This window comes from Belonocnema kinseyi, chromosome 4, assembly GCF_010883055.1.
Source record: "Belonocnema kinseyi isolate 2016_QV_RU_SX_M_011 chromosome 4, B_treatae_v1, whole genome shotgun sequence".
Classification (NCBI taxonomy): domain Eukaryota; kingdom Metazoa; phylum Arthropoda; class Insecta; order Hymenoptera; family Cynipidae; genus Belonocnema; species Belonocnema kinseyi.
In genome coordinates, this window is record NC_046660.1 from 82,984,332 (window position 1) to 83,002,759 (window position 18,428).

Here is an 18,428-nt window from a genome sequence, read left to right on the forward strand (position 1 = left end):
AGTTTTTGTTTAAACAATTTCATTACTTATTCATAAATGTATTTATAAAATCATTTTTGGAATGGCTGAAAAAATACAACTTTTTTGCGTCTTGCACTTTTTTCGTAGTACGAACCGTTTGTCATGTACAGCCTTAAAAACATATGATTCTTTAAGAAAATTGCGATATGTAAAGAGTTTTACCTCAGAATTTATTGCTCAGAATAATTCAAAACTTGTACACTATTGCTATTTTTAGGAGGAAATCCTTTAGACTCTTCGTTTATTAATAAACAATCATCCAGATCAACCAGTGTCATAATATTGCTTCAAATTGTTGCGAAACCTTTACCTAGCAATAATATCATAATTTATTTTTCATAATTTCTTTTGCCAAATTTTTTATAACAATTGTTATAAATAATGACCCTCAGTAACCAGAATTGACTTACATTTTTTTGTTAATCCCTGACAGATGATTAAACTTTTCACTCTCGTGATATTTTCTCGTACGAAAAGCCATTATTTATTCACGGCCTTATAAATAATGTATTTTTTATAAATATGCGCTCCCTTAAAAGCCAGAATTTTTAAGTTTTCAACAATTACCTTTTTTTATATCGTTAATTTTAGCGTACAAATATTATTATTTTGGGTAGCATTTTCGATGTCTGTCCCTTTTTTATTATAACTATTGTTCTTAACATAGGTTAATAAAATAATCCAGAAAAAATCGATTTTCTTAATTAGATAATCGATTTCTTAATCGATAATTCTTAATTATATTTTCTTAATTTTCTTAATATATATATTTGTAAATAAATAATGAAATTGTCTTTTTTCGACCTTTTGAAAAAGAGTAATCTCGGGAACCGGATTATGAACTATTTTGTTGCAAATTCTTCTTTTCGTTTAAAATCAATTTTTTTAACTGAAAATGCATGTATTTTGTTAAAAATTAGTTCTTTTGGTTGAATGCCATTGCTTTTTTATTAAAAATTTTAATATTTCTTGGTCCATAGATCAACTAATACATTTTTCCGAATTCGTCTTTTTTTAATTGCTTAATTGAGAGATACTCTTTTATTAATAAATTTATTTATTTTTGTTAACAATTTTGTTTGCTGTTAAAAATTAATTTTTTCACTGAAAATATAACTATTTAATAAAAAATGAATCTTTTTGTTGGAAATTAAATGATTCTAGTTGAAGATTCATCATTTTAGTCAAAATTCATGTTTTTTTTTTCTCAAATTCAACTATTCTAGTTGAATATTCATCATTTTAGTTAAAAATTCATCACGTTTATCGATAATGTTGTATTTCTTTGAAAATTAATTTCGTTTATGTTGAAAATTAGTTGTTTTTGACCGAAAAATGCAACTATTCAAATTGAAAATTATATCCGTTTATTTGAAAATTAATTTCTTTGGTTAAACATTAATTTTTAACTGAAAATTTAACGGCTCTATTGCTGATTGACAATTTTTGTTTTTAATTCGAAATTCATGTATTTTCTATAAAATTTTCCTTCTTCGGTATTTATTAATCTTCTTTTTTGAAAATTCATTTGTTTAGTTAAAAAATAACTATTCCATTCTTTTTTTTATGTTATGGTTTTGACTAGATAAAATGTATTAAATAATTTGTTTGGAAATTCATTTGTTTGCTTCAATATTCAAGTATTGCAATTGAATATTCATAATTCGGTTGAAAATTGATCTTTTTGGTTAAAAATAAAACTACTTGGTTAAAAGTTAAATTAAATTTGCTTTCAAAATAAATCTGTTTTTTTTGTGTGTAAAAAATTCATTTTTTAAACTGGATATTCAACTAATTTACTTTTTATTGAAAATTGATATTTTTTAGTTCAAAAATCAGCTGTTTGTTTGAACATTGATATTTTTCAGTTGAAACTTCAACTGTTTGATTGAGAAGTAAAGATTTTTTTAAATCGTCCTTTTGATCGAAAAGTAATCTTTTTCTTTGAAAATTCAACTATTTGGTTAAAAATTTATTTGTCTTTTTGAAAATTGAAATTTCTAGTCGAAAAGTTATGGATTTTACTCGTTCTAAATTGAATTTAATATAGTGCTCACATAATTTTACCTACATATGAACTGCATTTTTAATATAAGTAGATAAAATAAAAATTTGTTTCAATCATGATTCAAATTCATGGACTTTAGAAACAAATTCAAGAATTGATTAGTTTTGTTTTTAGTATTATTTAATTATTTAAATAATCTATCGTGGTAAAATATTTAAGAATATCATCTAATATTAATTAAATTACTAGAAACTAAACAAAAACGATTCATTTACGGCGATGTGAAAAATTCCGACAACAAATAAAATTGGTTCCAAGAGCAATTTTTATTTGTTTAAAATTGTTCTTATAATGCAGAATACTTTCTATTTTTCAAAATACCATAATTATTAATCGTTAAATTGTGATAAATTTAACTATTATTAAATATTAATTTCTTTCACAAATTTGTCATTTCGTCCTTACTATAATGAACACTTTTAATATAAATTTTAAACTACAATCTATAATGTTCATTAACTCAAGTTGAAAATAGGCACTGACACTATTATTACGGAATTTCCCGTAATACTAGCCCTGCAACAAATGGTTGAAAGTTAATTATTTTTAATTTAAAAGTCCACCATTATATTTTTGGTCCACAATTCATCTCTTTTGGTTGATAATTTTACTATTTGGTTGCAAATTTAATTATTTTGTTGAACATTCGTCTTTATGATTAGAAAAATTTTCTTTTGGTTGAAAAGTCGTATTTTTTGGTAAAAATTCATCTTTCTTGGTTTAAAATTCAAGTTTTGTTCTTGAATCTGTGCAATTTGGTAACCCACATTATTATTAACATTTTTTTTTAATCAACCCTCTTTTTTAATCATTCCCTATTTTGATAGAATTTTAGGCTGTGAAGTCTAAAACCACTTTTACAATAATTTATAATATAAATTTTACCTTAGAGTTCTTAAATGTTTAATTCAAAATTCAACCCGGAAAAATGAAATAAGTGATGTTTGCAATTTTTTTAATATTTTGAAATCTTTGAAGTTGTTAAACAATTTATGTGAAATTGTAAATATATATTTTTTTTAATCAAAGATAGAAATATTTGCGTTTTAAAATTAAAAAAAATAAAAACATTAATCATGATTTGGAACAGGGAATTTTTGAAAAGATATCTGTAATTTTGAATTTGAAAAGGGAATTTTCTAAAAGAATCATTATCACTGACTTTTAACAGGATTTTTTTAAATGATGATGATTTTGAGGTGTTACAGGGAATTTTTTGAAAGAAAATTATAATTCTGAGTTATACACTCAATTTTAAAGAAAAATCATAATTTTCTTGGGAACAGGAAATTATTCGAAGCAGTTATATTCAATTCTGACTTTGATCACAGAATTTTCGAAAATAAATTACAATTGCGATCTGAAACAAGGAATTGTCCAAAAGAATTATATTTCTGACTTGGAAGAGAACATTTTTAAAAAGAGCTATAATTTTGACTTGGAACGGTGATATTTCTAGATGAATTGCCGATAAATTGTAAAACATGAGTAAAAATTGAGCGGGAGAAAATTGGGAATTTAAAATAATCAGTCTGGTAGACACTCTGATAAGAATCTAGTTTCAAATAAAGTCAAGAATATCTAGAAAATTCAGGGAATTCATAAGATTGGCAACTCAGAAATGCTTAATTTAGGCGCTTAGATTCCCCAGCAATGAGGAGCTTCTAAACCTGGTCACGTTCTGAATGCCTTGGTATAAAGTTTCCTTGTAAAAATACCCGCATACCTTTTTATTAAACATAGAGCGTTTTGTAAATGTTGCAGTGAGTTCCTAATCCACCCTGAAACCTTCATCAATAATGATAATCCTCAATTTTAGTAACGCAATTTGATCTTGATAGAAATTAATGAATTATAAATTAATGAGTCCTCTACAACTATGTACAGTCTGTATTAATTTTGCAGGTCGTCACGCCAGTGAGCGATTGCGAAGCTCATTCACCTTCGCCTGAACGCAATCACAAAGTGACAAGAATTATTGGAGAAATACCCATTGCACAATATTCCGGAAGTCCGCGCCGTTATGGAGTTCGTGAAAATTCCCGATTACCGACTTTGCTGTCGTCGCCATCTGTTTATATGACGCCAAGGCCAGGATTCCCACAAAGAATACTACCAACCACGCCCAATCAGAAAGAGGTAACTAGTCGTTTTTTTTTTAATAATACATTATATGGGTGGCCACTGATCGCTGATTTTTGGCACCGAAAAAATGCCGGGAATCATTTTGAAAACTGGAATTTCTTCAGATTTGTTTTCACTTTCGCAATAAATATCGTCTTGTTTTTCAATACAACATGTTTTTGGCATTGTGCTCAGTGTCAATGTCAAACATAATCTCCGTTAAAATATCAAAGATTATTTTATATTTAAGATTTCAAAGGTAATGTTTTGTTCGAATATAAAGGTTCTTTTTATGCTGTCAGGGGAATTTACTTCTGGTCGCAATAAAATTTAAGTTTTCATTATTTTAATTATGGTTGTCAATTTAGAAACGTGATTTATACTTTATCTACAGTCGCGGGGCTTTATTATTATGTTTTTAAATTTTTTTATTTCAATTTATCAAGTTACGGATTTACAAACTTTTTACTGTTTACGGATCTTAAATTTTTCAGATTATATCAGTTTACTCTAATTAAATTATAATTAATTATTTTTCAAGAGTACTTATTTTTGTTGGCATTAGTTATTAGTTGTTCTAATGCATCCAAAAAGTTTGTATCACATTAAAAAAAATTAAGAATATACTTTAAGGAACTTTTTAAAAGAATTATAAATCGAATTCAGAAGAAAGAAGTTCAAAAAATCCCTGTTTCAAGTCAGAATTCGTCACAATTTAAAAGTTCCCTCTTCCAAATGAAAAAAAAAAATAATAGAAAGTACTTTAAGTATTTTTTAGAGTAGAAGTAGTATTTCAGAGAGGAATTATTTCTGAATTAAAATATCAAATTTTGTTTCATTCTTCGTTGCGAATTTAACTTTTTTTAGTTAAAAATTCAACTACTTGCGCTTGAAATTTAAAAATCTGGTTAAACATTATTTTTCTTTGTTTGATGATTCATCATTTTAATTCAAAATTCATCTTTTTTTGAAAATGTAACTGCTTTGTTGAAAATCATTTTTTTTTATTAAAAATTTAAATATATCAGTAGACAATTGAACTGTTTTGCTGAAAATTCATTTTTTTATTAAGAATTATATTTTGAACGTATAATTTATATTTTTATTATATTTAATCTTTATGATTAAAATCTTAACTTTTTGGTAGATATAATATTCACCTATTCCAGCTGAGGATTCATCATTTTAGTTGAAAATTCATCAGTTTCGGTAAAAATTAATTTCTCCAACTGAAAATTTAAGTGTTTAATTTTTATTCATAAATGATTTTTTTAGTTGAAAAAAAATTTTTGACTGAAAATGTGTCTTTTTTAATCGAAAATTCAACTATTTCGTTGAAAATTCGCATATTTGTTTAAAAACTCGATTTTTTTGCAGAAAATTATATTTTGCTTTTGAAGTTAATCTTGTTAAAAAATGTTTCTTTTCGGTTAAAAATTCAAGTATTCCTGTTAAATATTTACCATTTTAGTTGGAAATTCATCTTTTAGATTGTCTTTTTTTGCCGAAAATTGAAGTGTTTTGTTGTAACAATGTAGTAAAAATTAATTTTTTTTGTTCTAAATTCAACTATTTCAGTTGATAGCATCAGTTAGATTGAATTAATATTTTTAACTAAAAATGTAAACTATTCATTTTCGGTTGAAAAATCTTTTTTCTTATCTCAAAATTTAACTATTTGGTTGAATATTCTTCTTCTTTAATTGAAAATTCAAGTATTTCGTAAAAAATTCATGTATGTTGTTCAACATTTTTGTTTTGAAAATTCATCTCGTTTGTTGAAAACTCAAGTATTCCAATTAAATATTCATCATTTTAGTTGAAAACTCATCTTTTTAGTTTAAAATTCAACTATTCCAGTCAAAGATTCATAATTTTATTTAAAAAATAATTTATTTTGATGTTGTGTTAAAGGATGTTTAAAATAAACGCCATGAATTAAGTAACCTGGATTTATATAATTAATTGGTAATAAATTCATGATAAAGTTATAATTTAGGGATACTCTGAATATTTAAAAAATATTTTGACAAAAGCGTTTTTACGCAAAATTTTCATTGCAAATCATGAAATTATAGACTGTCAACTCTTTCCCTTATACCCCTATTCACTCCTTTTTTAAAAAGAATTCCTCGAAAATCCTAGTTTCAAGAAACTTCTTTTTTTTCACGTTTTTTCACTTAAATGCGAATCGGCTTACTAAAACATAATAAGAAAATACAACTATTTTGGATGAAATTTAATTTTTTATGAATTTAAAAGTCATCTATTATAGTTTTGGTTCAGAACTCATCTCGATTGGTTAAAAATTCGAATATTTGATTGAATATTAATTATTTTGTTTAAAATTAATCTTAAGAAATGTTTACTGTTTTGTTGAACATTTGTCCTTATGGATAGAAAATTTATTTTTTGATAGGAAAGTCGTATTTTATGGTTGGAAATTCATAATCCATAGTTTTAAGTTAGTTTCTTTTAATTGAGATGTCTACTGTTATATTTTTATTCCGGAATTCAATTATTTTGGTTAAAATTCGGCTTTTGGTTAAAAATGTAATTTTTCTGATGACAATTCAACTATTTTCTTAAAAAATAATCTTTTTACTTGAAAATTAATTCTTTTTATTTGAATAATCTGGTATTATATTCGTGGTTCAGAATTTCTCTCCTTGGTTATAATTTCTACTATTTGGTGGAAAATTTTGATATTTTATTTAAAAGTTTTTTTCTTTGAAAGTTCAACTATTTTGCTGAATTGTCGTCTTTTCGAATAGAAAATTGATCATTTTTGGTTGATAGTTTATCCTTTTTAATCAAAAAGTCTATTGTTTGGTGGAAATTTTCATTATTTATTGAAAACACAACTATTTGGTTAGTCATATTTTTTGGCCGAAGATTCAACTATTTTCTTGAACATTCGTCTTTTTAGATAGAAAGTATGTTCTTTTTTATTAAAAATTCATTTTTTGGTAGAAATGAAATCTATTTTGGTCGAAAATTCAACTGTTTTATTGAAAATTTAATTATCTTGTTGAAAATTCCACTGATTTCTTAAAAAGTAATCTTTTTTGATAGAAGTTAATTATTTTTATTTAAAAGTCCATTACTATATTTTTTGGTCAGAATTCATCTATTTTCTTTAAAAATTCTATTATTTAGTTAAAAATATTATTTGATTATTTATAAGTGATTTTTTTGATGAAAACTTCAACTGTTTTGTTGAACATTCATAATTTTAGATAGAAAATTTAGTTTTTGGTAGAAAAGTAATATTTTTTGTGAAAAATTTATCTTTGATGATTGAAAGTTGATTCATTTTAATCGAGAAGTCTACTATTACGTTTTTGGTTCAGAATTTATCTCTTTAAAAATTCTACTATTTGATTGAAAATTCAACTATTTCGTTGAAAATTTCACTGTTTTTGGTTGAAGTTTAATATTTTTGTTAAAAAAATCGATCATTTGGTTGAAGATTCATCTTTGAACGTTGAAAATTAAATTTTTTGGTTACAAATTCAACTTCTTTGTTGAAAAATCGACTCTTTTGCTTAAAGATTTAATTATTTGTTTTTAAATGTATCATTCTTAATTAAAAACTCACCTTTGTATTTTAAAATTCAAATATTGGGTTAAAAATTCAATTTTGTTGCTAAAAATTGTTCTTATTTGCTTCAAATTTGAATTATTTGATTGTAAATTCACCTTGCATTGTTAAAAAGTCATATTTATATTCGAAAATTTAACTTTTTGAAGAAAATTCGTTTCTTGATTAAAAGTTAAACTATTTAGTTGTAAAATCATCTTTCTTTATTAAAAATTTAATTTTTCTAAATTAATCTTTTCGAATTTAGAACTAAAATATTTTCTAAAACATTCAACTTTTTAGCTAGAAAACTCAACTATTTTGTTGAAAAGTTATTTTTTGTTTTTGAAAATTCCACTATTTTGTTGATAATGCAATACATTCCGACTTGAAATCTTAGGAATATGATGTCTGCGTTAATATTATTTAAAAGAGTTTATTCACCTATTATTTTCCTATTTTACTAAAAATTACCTTATTTCTTTTGTCTTGAGAGAATTTTACAGGGTGAAGTCTGAAATTACTTTTACAATCATTTAAATTATATATTTTAGCTTGGAGTTCTAAAATGTTTAATTCTTTTCAAAATTTTAATTATTATTATAAACGCTACCAGGTCAACCAGAAAAAATGTAATTTGTGACCGTGAAATCTGGGAAATAACCTGGATCTTTATTTGAAGTTTAAGTACCCCTCCGGATTATTTTTAATTAATTAGTTCTCAAAAAGTGAATAATAAAGACATCTTTATTATTTTTACTATTATTTTTCAGAAGGAAGACAATTTTACTGAAATCGTTGTAGAAGATTCTGTGATAGAGCCGACTGTTACGCATTCGGAGGATCAAATTATGACTAATTCTTCACCGCCTTTAGAGAAAGCTGAAGAAGAGGATCAAGAGGATTCTTTGAAAAACTCGGTTTTGCCGAGTGAAAATATAAGTAGTCTCGTGTCCCCTGGAGGTAGCACTTTCGATTATTTGTATGAATTTTCGGAAACTCGGAAGGTCCTAGAGGAATTCTTCAAGTGTCCAGCACCTTCGGAAGAGAAAGAGAATAACACGGATTCCTTTGCTTTCCAAGTAGGTTCTCCTAGAAAACCTGGAATTATCTGGGAAATTTTATATACCTGGAAAAACTTGGCAATGTCAGGGAAAATTTTTTTCAAGTCCAGGAAATTTTTGCGCTAGTGTGTTTAATTTTTTTGTTTAAATTCAATTTAAATATTAAATAAGAATAATTTTTATTTGTAAACGTAGCTTTGTATCACTGTATTGAACTATTTTGCTATTTTACAGAAAAATCTTTCATAGTTAAACAGACGAATTATGTTGAAAAGTCATATGTTTTGGTTAGATTAACCATTTTAGTTAGAAATTCATCAGTTTGGTTGGAAATAATTTTTTTTTTTCAACTGAAAAAATATCTATTTCATTTCTGGTAGAAAATTTATCTTCCTGTTTGAAAATTCATCTTTTACGTTGAAAATTTAAATATTTCATTTAAACATTCATTATTGTAATTTAAATCTTTATCTTTTGTTGTTGAAAATTCGATTATTTCAGTTGAAAATTGATAACTCTGTTTAAAAATGTAACTTTTTCTTTAAATTAGTTTTTTTGTTTGAAAATTTTTTTTTACTGGAAAATGGATCCATTTTCCATTAAACATTCTATCATTTGATTTGAAAATCCATTTCTTTGGTTGTACATAAATTTGGTTAACGCCTGTTTGGTAGAAATTAATCTTCTTGTTTAAAAATACATCTTTTTGGTTAAAAATTTATCTTTTTCGTTGAAAGTTAAAGTATTCCAGTTAACTCTTTATCATTTTATTAAAAAATCGATCTCTTTGGTTTAAAATAAAACTACTTTGTTGAAAGTTAAACTCGTTTGTTAAAAATTCGTGTTTTTGGTTTAAAATTTATCTATTGCAGTTGAAGGTTCGCCATTTTAATAGAAAATTCATTGCTTTCGTTTTAACTTTGTTTGTTTGTTTTTTTTTTTTGCAGAAAATTTGACCAATCCATTTTTGGTTAAAAACTTATCTTTTTCAGTTCAAAATTCAATGTATTGTTTGAAAATTGATCTTACTTAAGTGAGGTTCTACTATTTAGTACTTAATAGACAAATTCAAGAAATATTTAATTAATAAATCGACGATGCAAATATATTTAAGAATATCTTGTAAAATAAGTTTTCAAAGCTTTCTAAATTAAACTTAGTAATTTAATCCTTAGAAACTGTGAAAAACATTATTTATAATAAACTAGCAAAACTGTATACATATTTTGAGTTTGCTATTTTAAATAATGCAAATAATTTAAATGAGTCCGTACTGTAAAAGATTATAACTGAAAAAACTTGAAATACCTGGAAACAGATGGAATTTTCAGGAAATTTTCTTCCAGGATTTGATTGGATACCCTGTAATAAAAATAAATGGTATATTTGTCCAATTTGAGAAAACTTACACATTCAAGGAACTTTTTTTACATTTAGAACTAAAAAATATTTTGAATTAGTGAAAAATAATTTTTAATGTTTAAACTTATTCATATCATTTGAATTTTATTTGAATTAAAATTGTCACGTCTGTGAATTGTGAAACGATTTTATTTATTAATAAATCAAATTGGAAAAGGAACGAATATGAACAAATAATTTATACAAATGAGAAAATTCTAGCATTGTAAGTAATTCAAAATGAAAGTTTTCGTTTTTGAAAGATGTTCCAATAATTGTTTGTTTTTTGTTTGTTTAAAAATGCTTCCATAAAGAGAAATTTACTTTTTTCAACAATTATCTGCCTTTAACCGGAGAATCTTTTAAAATTCGTGTAAATCTGTAGAGTTTCCAACTGTAAATTTGAAAGCCCTTAAACTTGAAAAAAAGTCCAATCATTTATCATATTTTCTGCTTTCCGTAAATGCCACCTATTTGTAATAATTTTATATATTTTATGAATTAAAAAGTGTGAGGATTCTTATTAAAAAACGTTTAGAATCGTTAATATTGACATATGTTTATATAATTTTTTAGGATCTCGATTACGAGCTTCGAAGACAAGGCGGTAGTTCCTATGTCGGTCAACGATTAGCAAGTGGTCTGCCAGATGAAGTTTTGGTCCATGAATCTCCCAAAAAGCAGAAACCCGACTATTCTCACTCGGTAAATTAAAATCCAAAGTATTCACCTTTCAGACTTAAATTGTCACTTTTAATTTTTGAAATTCATGGTGTCTGCCCTATCTGGAAGACCCAAAAAACCTGGGATTTCCAGGGAATTTATATACATCTGGAAAACCTGGAAATGCCTGGGGATTTTTGTTTAATTCAGGGAATTTTTTCGCGATCGTGCCTATTTAAAATAAAAATTGCAATATCAAATTGAATCACTGTTACTCTTCATTTATACGATTAGCTTTATATTACTTATTGAACTATTTTGTTCAAAAATCGTTTTTTTTTATTTTGCTTAAAAATTAAAATATTTTTTGGTTGAAATATCAATCAATACATTTTTCGTTCAGAATTCGTCTTTTTTAATAAAAATTTAATTTTTGTTCTAAAAGTTGAACTATTGAATTAAAAATTAATTAATTAATTTCAAATATTCCAGTGATTTAAAACGAATACAAAAGAGTTAGAGAAGATTTAACAATTTCTTTAAATAACTCATAAGAATTATAAAAGATTTCAAGAATTTCAAAGAGTTTAAGCGATTTCAAAAGATTTCAACACATTTGAGAAGATTTCAAAATACCTCAGTGATTTTAAACAGACTCAAAAGATTTCGCAAACAAAGATCAAAGAAAGAGTTCACAACGATTTCAAAGATTTTACAAAAGCTTTGAAAAATGCCAAACAATTTCTCAAAAACGTTACCGAAATTTCAAGCTTTCACTAAGGCTTGTAACACTTCACAAAGATTTCAAAATATTTCAATGATTTCAAAGACATTACAAAGATTTAAGAATATTCCTAAAGATTTCACAAAGACGACTCATGTTCGAAAAAAATAAGAATTTGTTTATTTACGATTCCGCTTTCTTTAGAAATTTTGGGCCAATAAAAATGAAATGGCTCATTTTTTACATGTCTGACAAACGTTTATTTCATTATTTGATGTAAAAAAGGTGAAATGGAAAATTTTAATTTGTTGACCCTGATTAAAAAAAAAAGTCCTATTGACTTAATAGTTAAATATCATTACCCAAATTTCCAGACTATCGAACATGAGAACAACTTTCTGGACCTGTCGGTGGGAACCGGGAGTAGCGAAGATCTTGGCGAAACGGAGGTGGGTTTGCAAGTCGGTCATTCTCGAAACTTCACCCTCAGTCCAGAAACCACCGATTGTGATAGCAACTGCGGTGATCTGGATAGCGAAATGTCCCTGATGCTGATGGAGAACGAACTTCTCCCTGCGAGTGGTTTACTCGGATCCGTTGGAGATTTGGGAAATAATTCGGATTCCCTCAGGATATATACGAGCATGCCAGTTCTCGAAGATGGTTTGTCAAGTGGACATGCGAGCGACACGGACAACAACAATCCGACAGTGATGCTGATGAAGCGGCAAATAAACGAGATAGAAAAAGAAATAATCCAAAGAACCCGAAACGACATGCTAGGAACCGAAAATGAATCTGGAAAGGACGTTAGTTTAAATGTAACTAAAGATATTTTGCACACGCTTAAAACGACCTCTCCCGATTTATTCGTGGCTAAGAAAGAAAATTCCTACGACACCAGCGAATTGCAATTAGATGGATTGGATCCGTTGGTAACTCCTCCGCCACCTGCGCCACAGGGAAGACAGAGCGTTAATTTGGAAATTGGAGGCGAAGTGGAAGCTGCGATCAAAGATATTAGAATGGCTTTGCAGAGAACGAAAACTCTACCTGCGAAATCTCCTTCGGAAGATCCTCCGGAACCGAGTGTCAGCCCTATTTGGATTCCGAGGTAAGTTCTTCTGCTTTCTTTAGAGTATTCCAAAACACGTGATGATATGTGTTCTTGGAGAAGGAGAAAAGTCCAGGGCTCGGACTCACTTTAGAGATAAAACATAGTTTCACCATTGGCATGGCATTTTTTGAATAATAAACTTATGTGTGGGTGATTCTCTATGGGGGCGTTTACCACTCATCAGAGTGCGCGACCTGTTCGGGTCCGAGTTCTTCGAAAATTCAAATTTAATATATGAAGAATAGCTTTTTTACATTTTCATCATTTATGATTGAGAAAGTATTAGAATTGTCGGAAATTTGACATCACACTTTTTCAACGGATCTCCACGTTTCGAGTCCCCCTGAATCCGAAAATCAGGTTTTCACGATGGCGTCTGTCTGTCTGTCCGCCCGTCCGTGCCGGCTGTCCATCCATAAACGCGATAACTCTCGAAGAAATTAACGAATCAAATTCATCTTTGGCACACTTTTTTTAGGTCCTAAAAGAAAGGACGAGTTCGTGAACCAGCCATTTTTGATAAAAATTCAAAAAGTGAGCGCATTTTGAAAATTTTTTAGAACACTTTTCAGAATTTAAACATTCTATGTACAGATATTTATAGTATCAAAAAGAACAAACAATTAATCCTTATGACTTTTTTCGATAAAAAGAAAATTCTCAGAGTTATAGCGTTTTCAAAATTTTTTTAATGAACCAAAAATCAAAATTTGAAGCCGAAAAACGCACGATATGAAAAAAAGTCAAGAGAATAAAAACATTTCTTTTTGAAAGTCCTACAAGATTATCATAACCAATTTTTGGATTTTCTTCAAAAATCGAAAATTCAAATTTTGATTGCACAAAAAATAATGGAAAATAAAAAATTCTATTTTGTGGACAAAATATGTAGAATACGAAAAAAGATGAATTAACAAAAATGGTTATCCCAAAAAAGATCTGCAATTTCGTTAAGAATCAATTCTTATACTAATTACTAATAAAATTTCATAGTTCATTTGTAAAATAAATTAAAAGTCACTTTTTCTTGCGTAGTTCTGAATAGAGCTGTTTCGCGATTTTAGACAAAATATTTTTTTAATACATAATTTTAATCCGAACTGAAGTTGCTTTATCAATTTTTTTCTGTTAAATCGTACAACACAGAAAAATTATTAAAAATTGAAGGCGGTAAAATACTTATTCAAATTGGTCTTAATTTATTTATTTTTTTGGTTGAATTTAAATGTTTTTGCTTAAAATTTTATTTGTTGAAATTTCTTCTCTTTGCTTGAAAAATTGTATTTTATTTATTTCTGCTTTATTTTTGTTAAAAATTTGGTTAAAACAATTTTTAGTTGAAATATCAACGATTATATTTTACGCCGTATGTTGAGATTCATCTATTTGGTTTAAAATAAACTATTTCGGTGAAAATCAGTTTTTTTAATTAAAAATTAATTAACTCAAAATTTAATTTGTCCATTTTTTGTTGAAAATTCGCCTCTTCTAACTTATTTTTTTGGCTAAAAAATAATCTTAATGCTCAAAAATTACTGTTGTTAAAAAATGGTATGTTTTATATAAAATGTAAGTATCCTATTTTTTAAAGAATTCATTTCTATGGCTAACAAAAATTTTTTAGTTAAATATTCGTTTTTTTATAGAAAATTCAACTTCTGTGTTGAAAATTCCACTATTCGGTCAAAAAATCATATTTTTGGTTGAAGATTTATCATTTTGATTAAAAATTAATTTCCTTGGCTGAAAATTCGTTTCTTTTTAATTGAAAATTAATTTTTTTGAACTAAAGTTGTAACTATTTTTAGTTGAAAATTAATTAATTTAGCTGAAACCTCGTTTTTTCTGTTTAAAATTTACTTTTCTAACTGAAAATGGAACTAATCTAGTTTTTGTTTGTAAATTTGTCTTTTTTAATGCAAAATTTATATATTTTATAGAAACTGTATCCTTTTTCGCTAAAAAATTCATCTTTTGGACTTATAATTGGATTATTTTGTTGAAAATAAGTTTTGTTGAACATTAATTTAAAAAAATTTTTTTTAGCTTTTTGATATAATTGTTATCTTTTTCGTTAAATAATGTTCTAGTTTGAAGAGAATTTAACTATTCTATTTTCTAAAGAATTCATTTCTACAGATGAAAACATTTTTAGTTCAAAATTGTTTTTTTTTTTTTTTAATAGAAAATTCATCTTTTGGGTTGAAAACTCCACTATTTGGTCAAAATTTATATTTTCAATCGAAGATTCATCATTTTGATTAAAAATTAATTTCCTTGTCTGAAAATTCGTTTCTTTTTAGTTGTAAATTAATTTTTTCAACTGATGATGAAACTATTCCATTTTGGCTATAAAAATGTATATTTTTAGTTGAAAATGAATTTATTTAGCTGAAAACTCGTTTTTTATCTATTTAAAATGTACTTTTCTAACTGAAAATTGAACTACTCTAGTTTTTGTTTGTAAATTTGTCTTTTTTGGATGTGAAAAATGTACATTTGTTTATTATATATTTAAAAAATTAAAAACTCTTCTTGTCTTCAAATTTAACGATTTATAATTCAAGTTCTACAATCTTAAAGAGCTACAATTGAAAATTCTTGAATTTTTAACATATAGAATTGCAAATCATTCTATTTGCGAGAATTATATTTTAAAGGTATGTAATTTTGATTTTTTTTTTAAATACAAAGTTGAATTTTTAAGATTTACAATTGAAAACTTTCAAAATATAATGATTTGCAATTTAAAGTGCCTAAATTTGTAAGCTTTACAATTCATGATTCATTCATTCGGAATTTTATAGTTTAAAATTATGTAATTTTAACATTTTTTTTAACAGGTAGTTTAAATTTGAAGATTATCATTAAAAAATTCTTCCATTTTGAATATTAAAAATTGAAATGATTATTGAAAATGATTATTAATTGAAAAAAGATTCAACATTGAAATTTATTCACATATTGATTCTGTGACATGCGATTACATGACGTAGAATGACAAAAAAAACACTGTCTCTACTTGTTAATACAATTGCATTAAAAAAGTTGAAAAATCAACTATTTGTTTAAAAATGTATTTTTTTGAAAATTAGTCTCTTTTGATTAAAGGTTAAACTATTTGATTGTAACTGCAAATAGTTCGTTAAAAATTAATCATTACTTTCAAATTCAACTATTTGTTTAAAAATTAATGTTTCTTCGTTGAAAAATATGTTTAAAAAATTGTCTTTTTGGTTTAAAAATTAAACTATTTGGTTATAGTTAAACCTTATTGTTTAAAAATTAAAAATTATAATTTTTCTTAATTCAACTATTTGATTAAGAATTCATCTTTCTGGATTGAAAATACCTCGTTTCAGTTTTAAAAGGCAACTATTTTCTACATTATTTTACTTTTTAACTTGAAAACCCAACTTTTTTCTTAAAAATTCATCTTTGGGTTGAATATCCATCTCTTTTGGTTAAACATTCAAGTAATTTGTTGAAAATGCAATATATTTTGACTTGATATCTTCGGAATTTATAGCGTTCCATATTGTATTCAATATTGTGTCTATATTAATTTTATTCAAAAGAATTTATTCCCCTTTTTTCGTGAAAATCCAACCTAATTTCTCCTATATCGAGAGTATTTTGGGCTGTAAGTCTGAATTATTAAAAATTTTGTAATTTTATATTCAAAGTATACAGTCTCAAATTTAAGGTCTTAATTGTTAAATAATTTTAAGTGTCAAATGTTCAAAATTAATGTAAATTATAAACTTCTTTCACTTAAAAATAATCCCGTTTGACAAGTTTAACGGTTCAGAAATAATTATTTTAAACCCAGATTCAGAATCCTTCAAGCTGAATGACTATGGTCAAAAAATGGGTTTACTTTCAATTTTATTTTGATTGCACAAATAATATTTGGACAGAAATCCTGTAATTTTATGCGTATTTTTTGAAGCCTTCTAGTTGATCTGAGGCCTGATAATGGCATGAGTCCGAGCCCTGGAAATCGGTATTTTAAAATCAAATCCAGGGTGACCACAGGACGGGAAATTTTCAATTGGAACAATATTATGAGATTTTGAACATGGGTTTTGGAATACCCACAGATGCGACATATTTTTAATTTACGAGTTCATCTAACTAAGATGTAGTTTGCTCGATGGCAGGCGGAGAGTCTGTACAGAAAGTAATAGCGAGGATTCCGAAGCAAGAAGAGGGATTGATGAAGGAGAACTGGAAGTCGAAGAAGGTGTCGATGAAGAAGAAGCCGATACAGATCTTGAAACGGATAGACTCCTCGGGCAGCAAAGAACTGATGATCAAGGTTTCTACGACGACAAGGTGAGAACCTTGTTATTTTTCTAGAGAGTTAAGACATTCACAGCCCGCAGATTTTTGCATTTACTTGACGCACAAAGATTCTTTCTCGGTGATGGCGCTAGTAATCATCAAAGATTGTCTTCTATTCACCTGTTGGAAATTTGTCACTTATTTTACCTATTTTGGATATTCTTTACTTTATTTTTTAATTGACTAATTAACATTTACTTACAATAATAATTCAAAAAACTTTCAGAGACCGAAACTATTTTAAATCAGAACGCGTTTCATCATAATGTCGAAGAGTCGGTCGCCAACACAAAGCCATCGACCAGTCTTTTTTATCAAACCGAAAAATACATGTTGTTTCATTTCCCTGATTAAAGAATATATTTTGGCGGCCACCGATTGTGACTGTACGCCTGATAGGAAATGATTCAGTGGTATTATTTCGTGTCTAAGGACTATAGTTGAAAGTGCTTGAATATCACATGCATAAAAAGTTTAAAAAACAATTGGTACTGTGATGACTGCACTAGTGTTCCCAATATAATTCTGCCGGTTGAGGATGATCTAAGCTCTTACAATTGCTAAATCAGGGTGTCTAGCGTCATGGAATTTCGTGAAAACCTGGAAAAGTATTTCAACTTTTTCTTAGCCTGGAAAAACTTGAAAAAGTTTTTAAATGTTTCTCATGGTCCTGGAATTTTCATTCCCCTAAAGAAAAAAAATAAGTTTTTCAACTTTTCTGCTGACTGAAAAAAATGCTGAACTGTTTTTTGGTAGGTGAGTGCATATAATAATTCATAAGTCCGTCATTTTTCATTTGATTTCTAATTTTTTTTACTTCAAAAACACGCTTTTTTAACGGTAGGTTGTTCATTTTATTATATTGAAAAATTATGAGAAAAAAAATCGAAAATTTTTCAAAGTTTCTTATTTATTTCCCATTTTTTCTACTTTAACAACAATTTAATGATATTTTTATTTATTTTTTTTCGGTTACTTCCTGCTGACGATTATATATTTAGTTACGAATTTTATTAAAAATTCATTATCTTTGTTTGCAATATATTAGATACTATTACGTTATTCGTTGAATATTTACCTTTCTTTATAGAAAATTAAATTGCATCAGTAAAGGTTCACAGTTTGTTAAAAAATCGTCCTTTTTTAAAAGAGTCATCACTCGTATGTGGGTAAAGGTTGAACTATTTTTTTAAATTTTATTTTGTTTATTTGAAGTTTCATCTGTTTATTTGAAAATTTAACGTATTATTGAAAATCAGTTTTGTTTTTAATTAAAATTGATTTCTTACGTGATAATGTAACTTTTCCATCTTGGG

At 26.5% G+C, this 18,428-nt stretch overlaps 1 protein-coding gene across 1 annotated transcript in view; it reads left to right on the plus strand.

Moving 5' to 3' along the window:
• The window catches only part of LOC117170979, a 69,849-nt gene that overhangs the window by 17,902 nt on the left and 33,519 nt on the right, over nt 1-18,428 (plus strand). Inside the window, exons 5-9 of the mRNA XM_033358021.1 lie at nt 3,995-4,228; nt 8,570-8,878; nt 10,838-10,966; nt 12,023-12,762; nt 16,914-17,103. Of these exons, the coding sequence (XP_033213912.1) occupies nt 3,995-4,228; nt 8,570-8,878; nt 10,838-10,966; nt 12,023-12,762; nt 16,914-17,103 (1,602 nt within the window). The remainder of the gene's footprint in view (nt 1-3,994; nt 4,229-8,569; nt 8,879-10,837; nt 10,967-12,022; nt 12,763-16,913; nt 17,104-18,428) is intronic.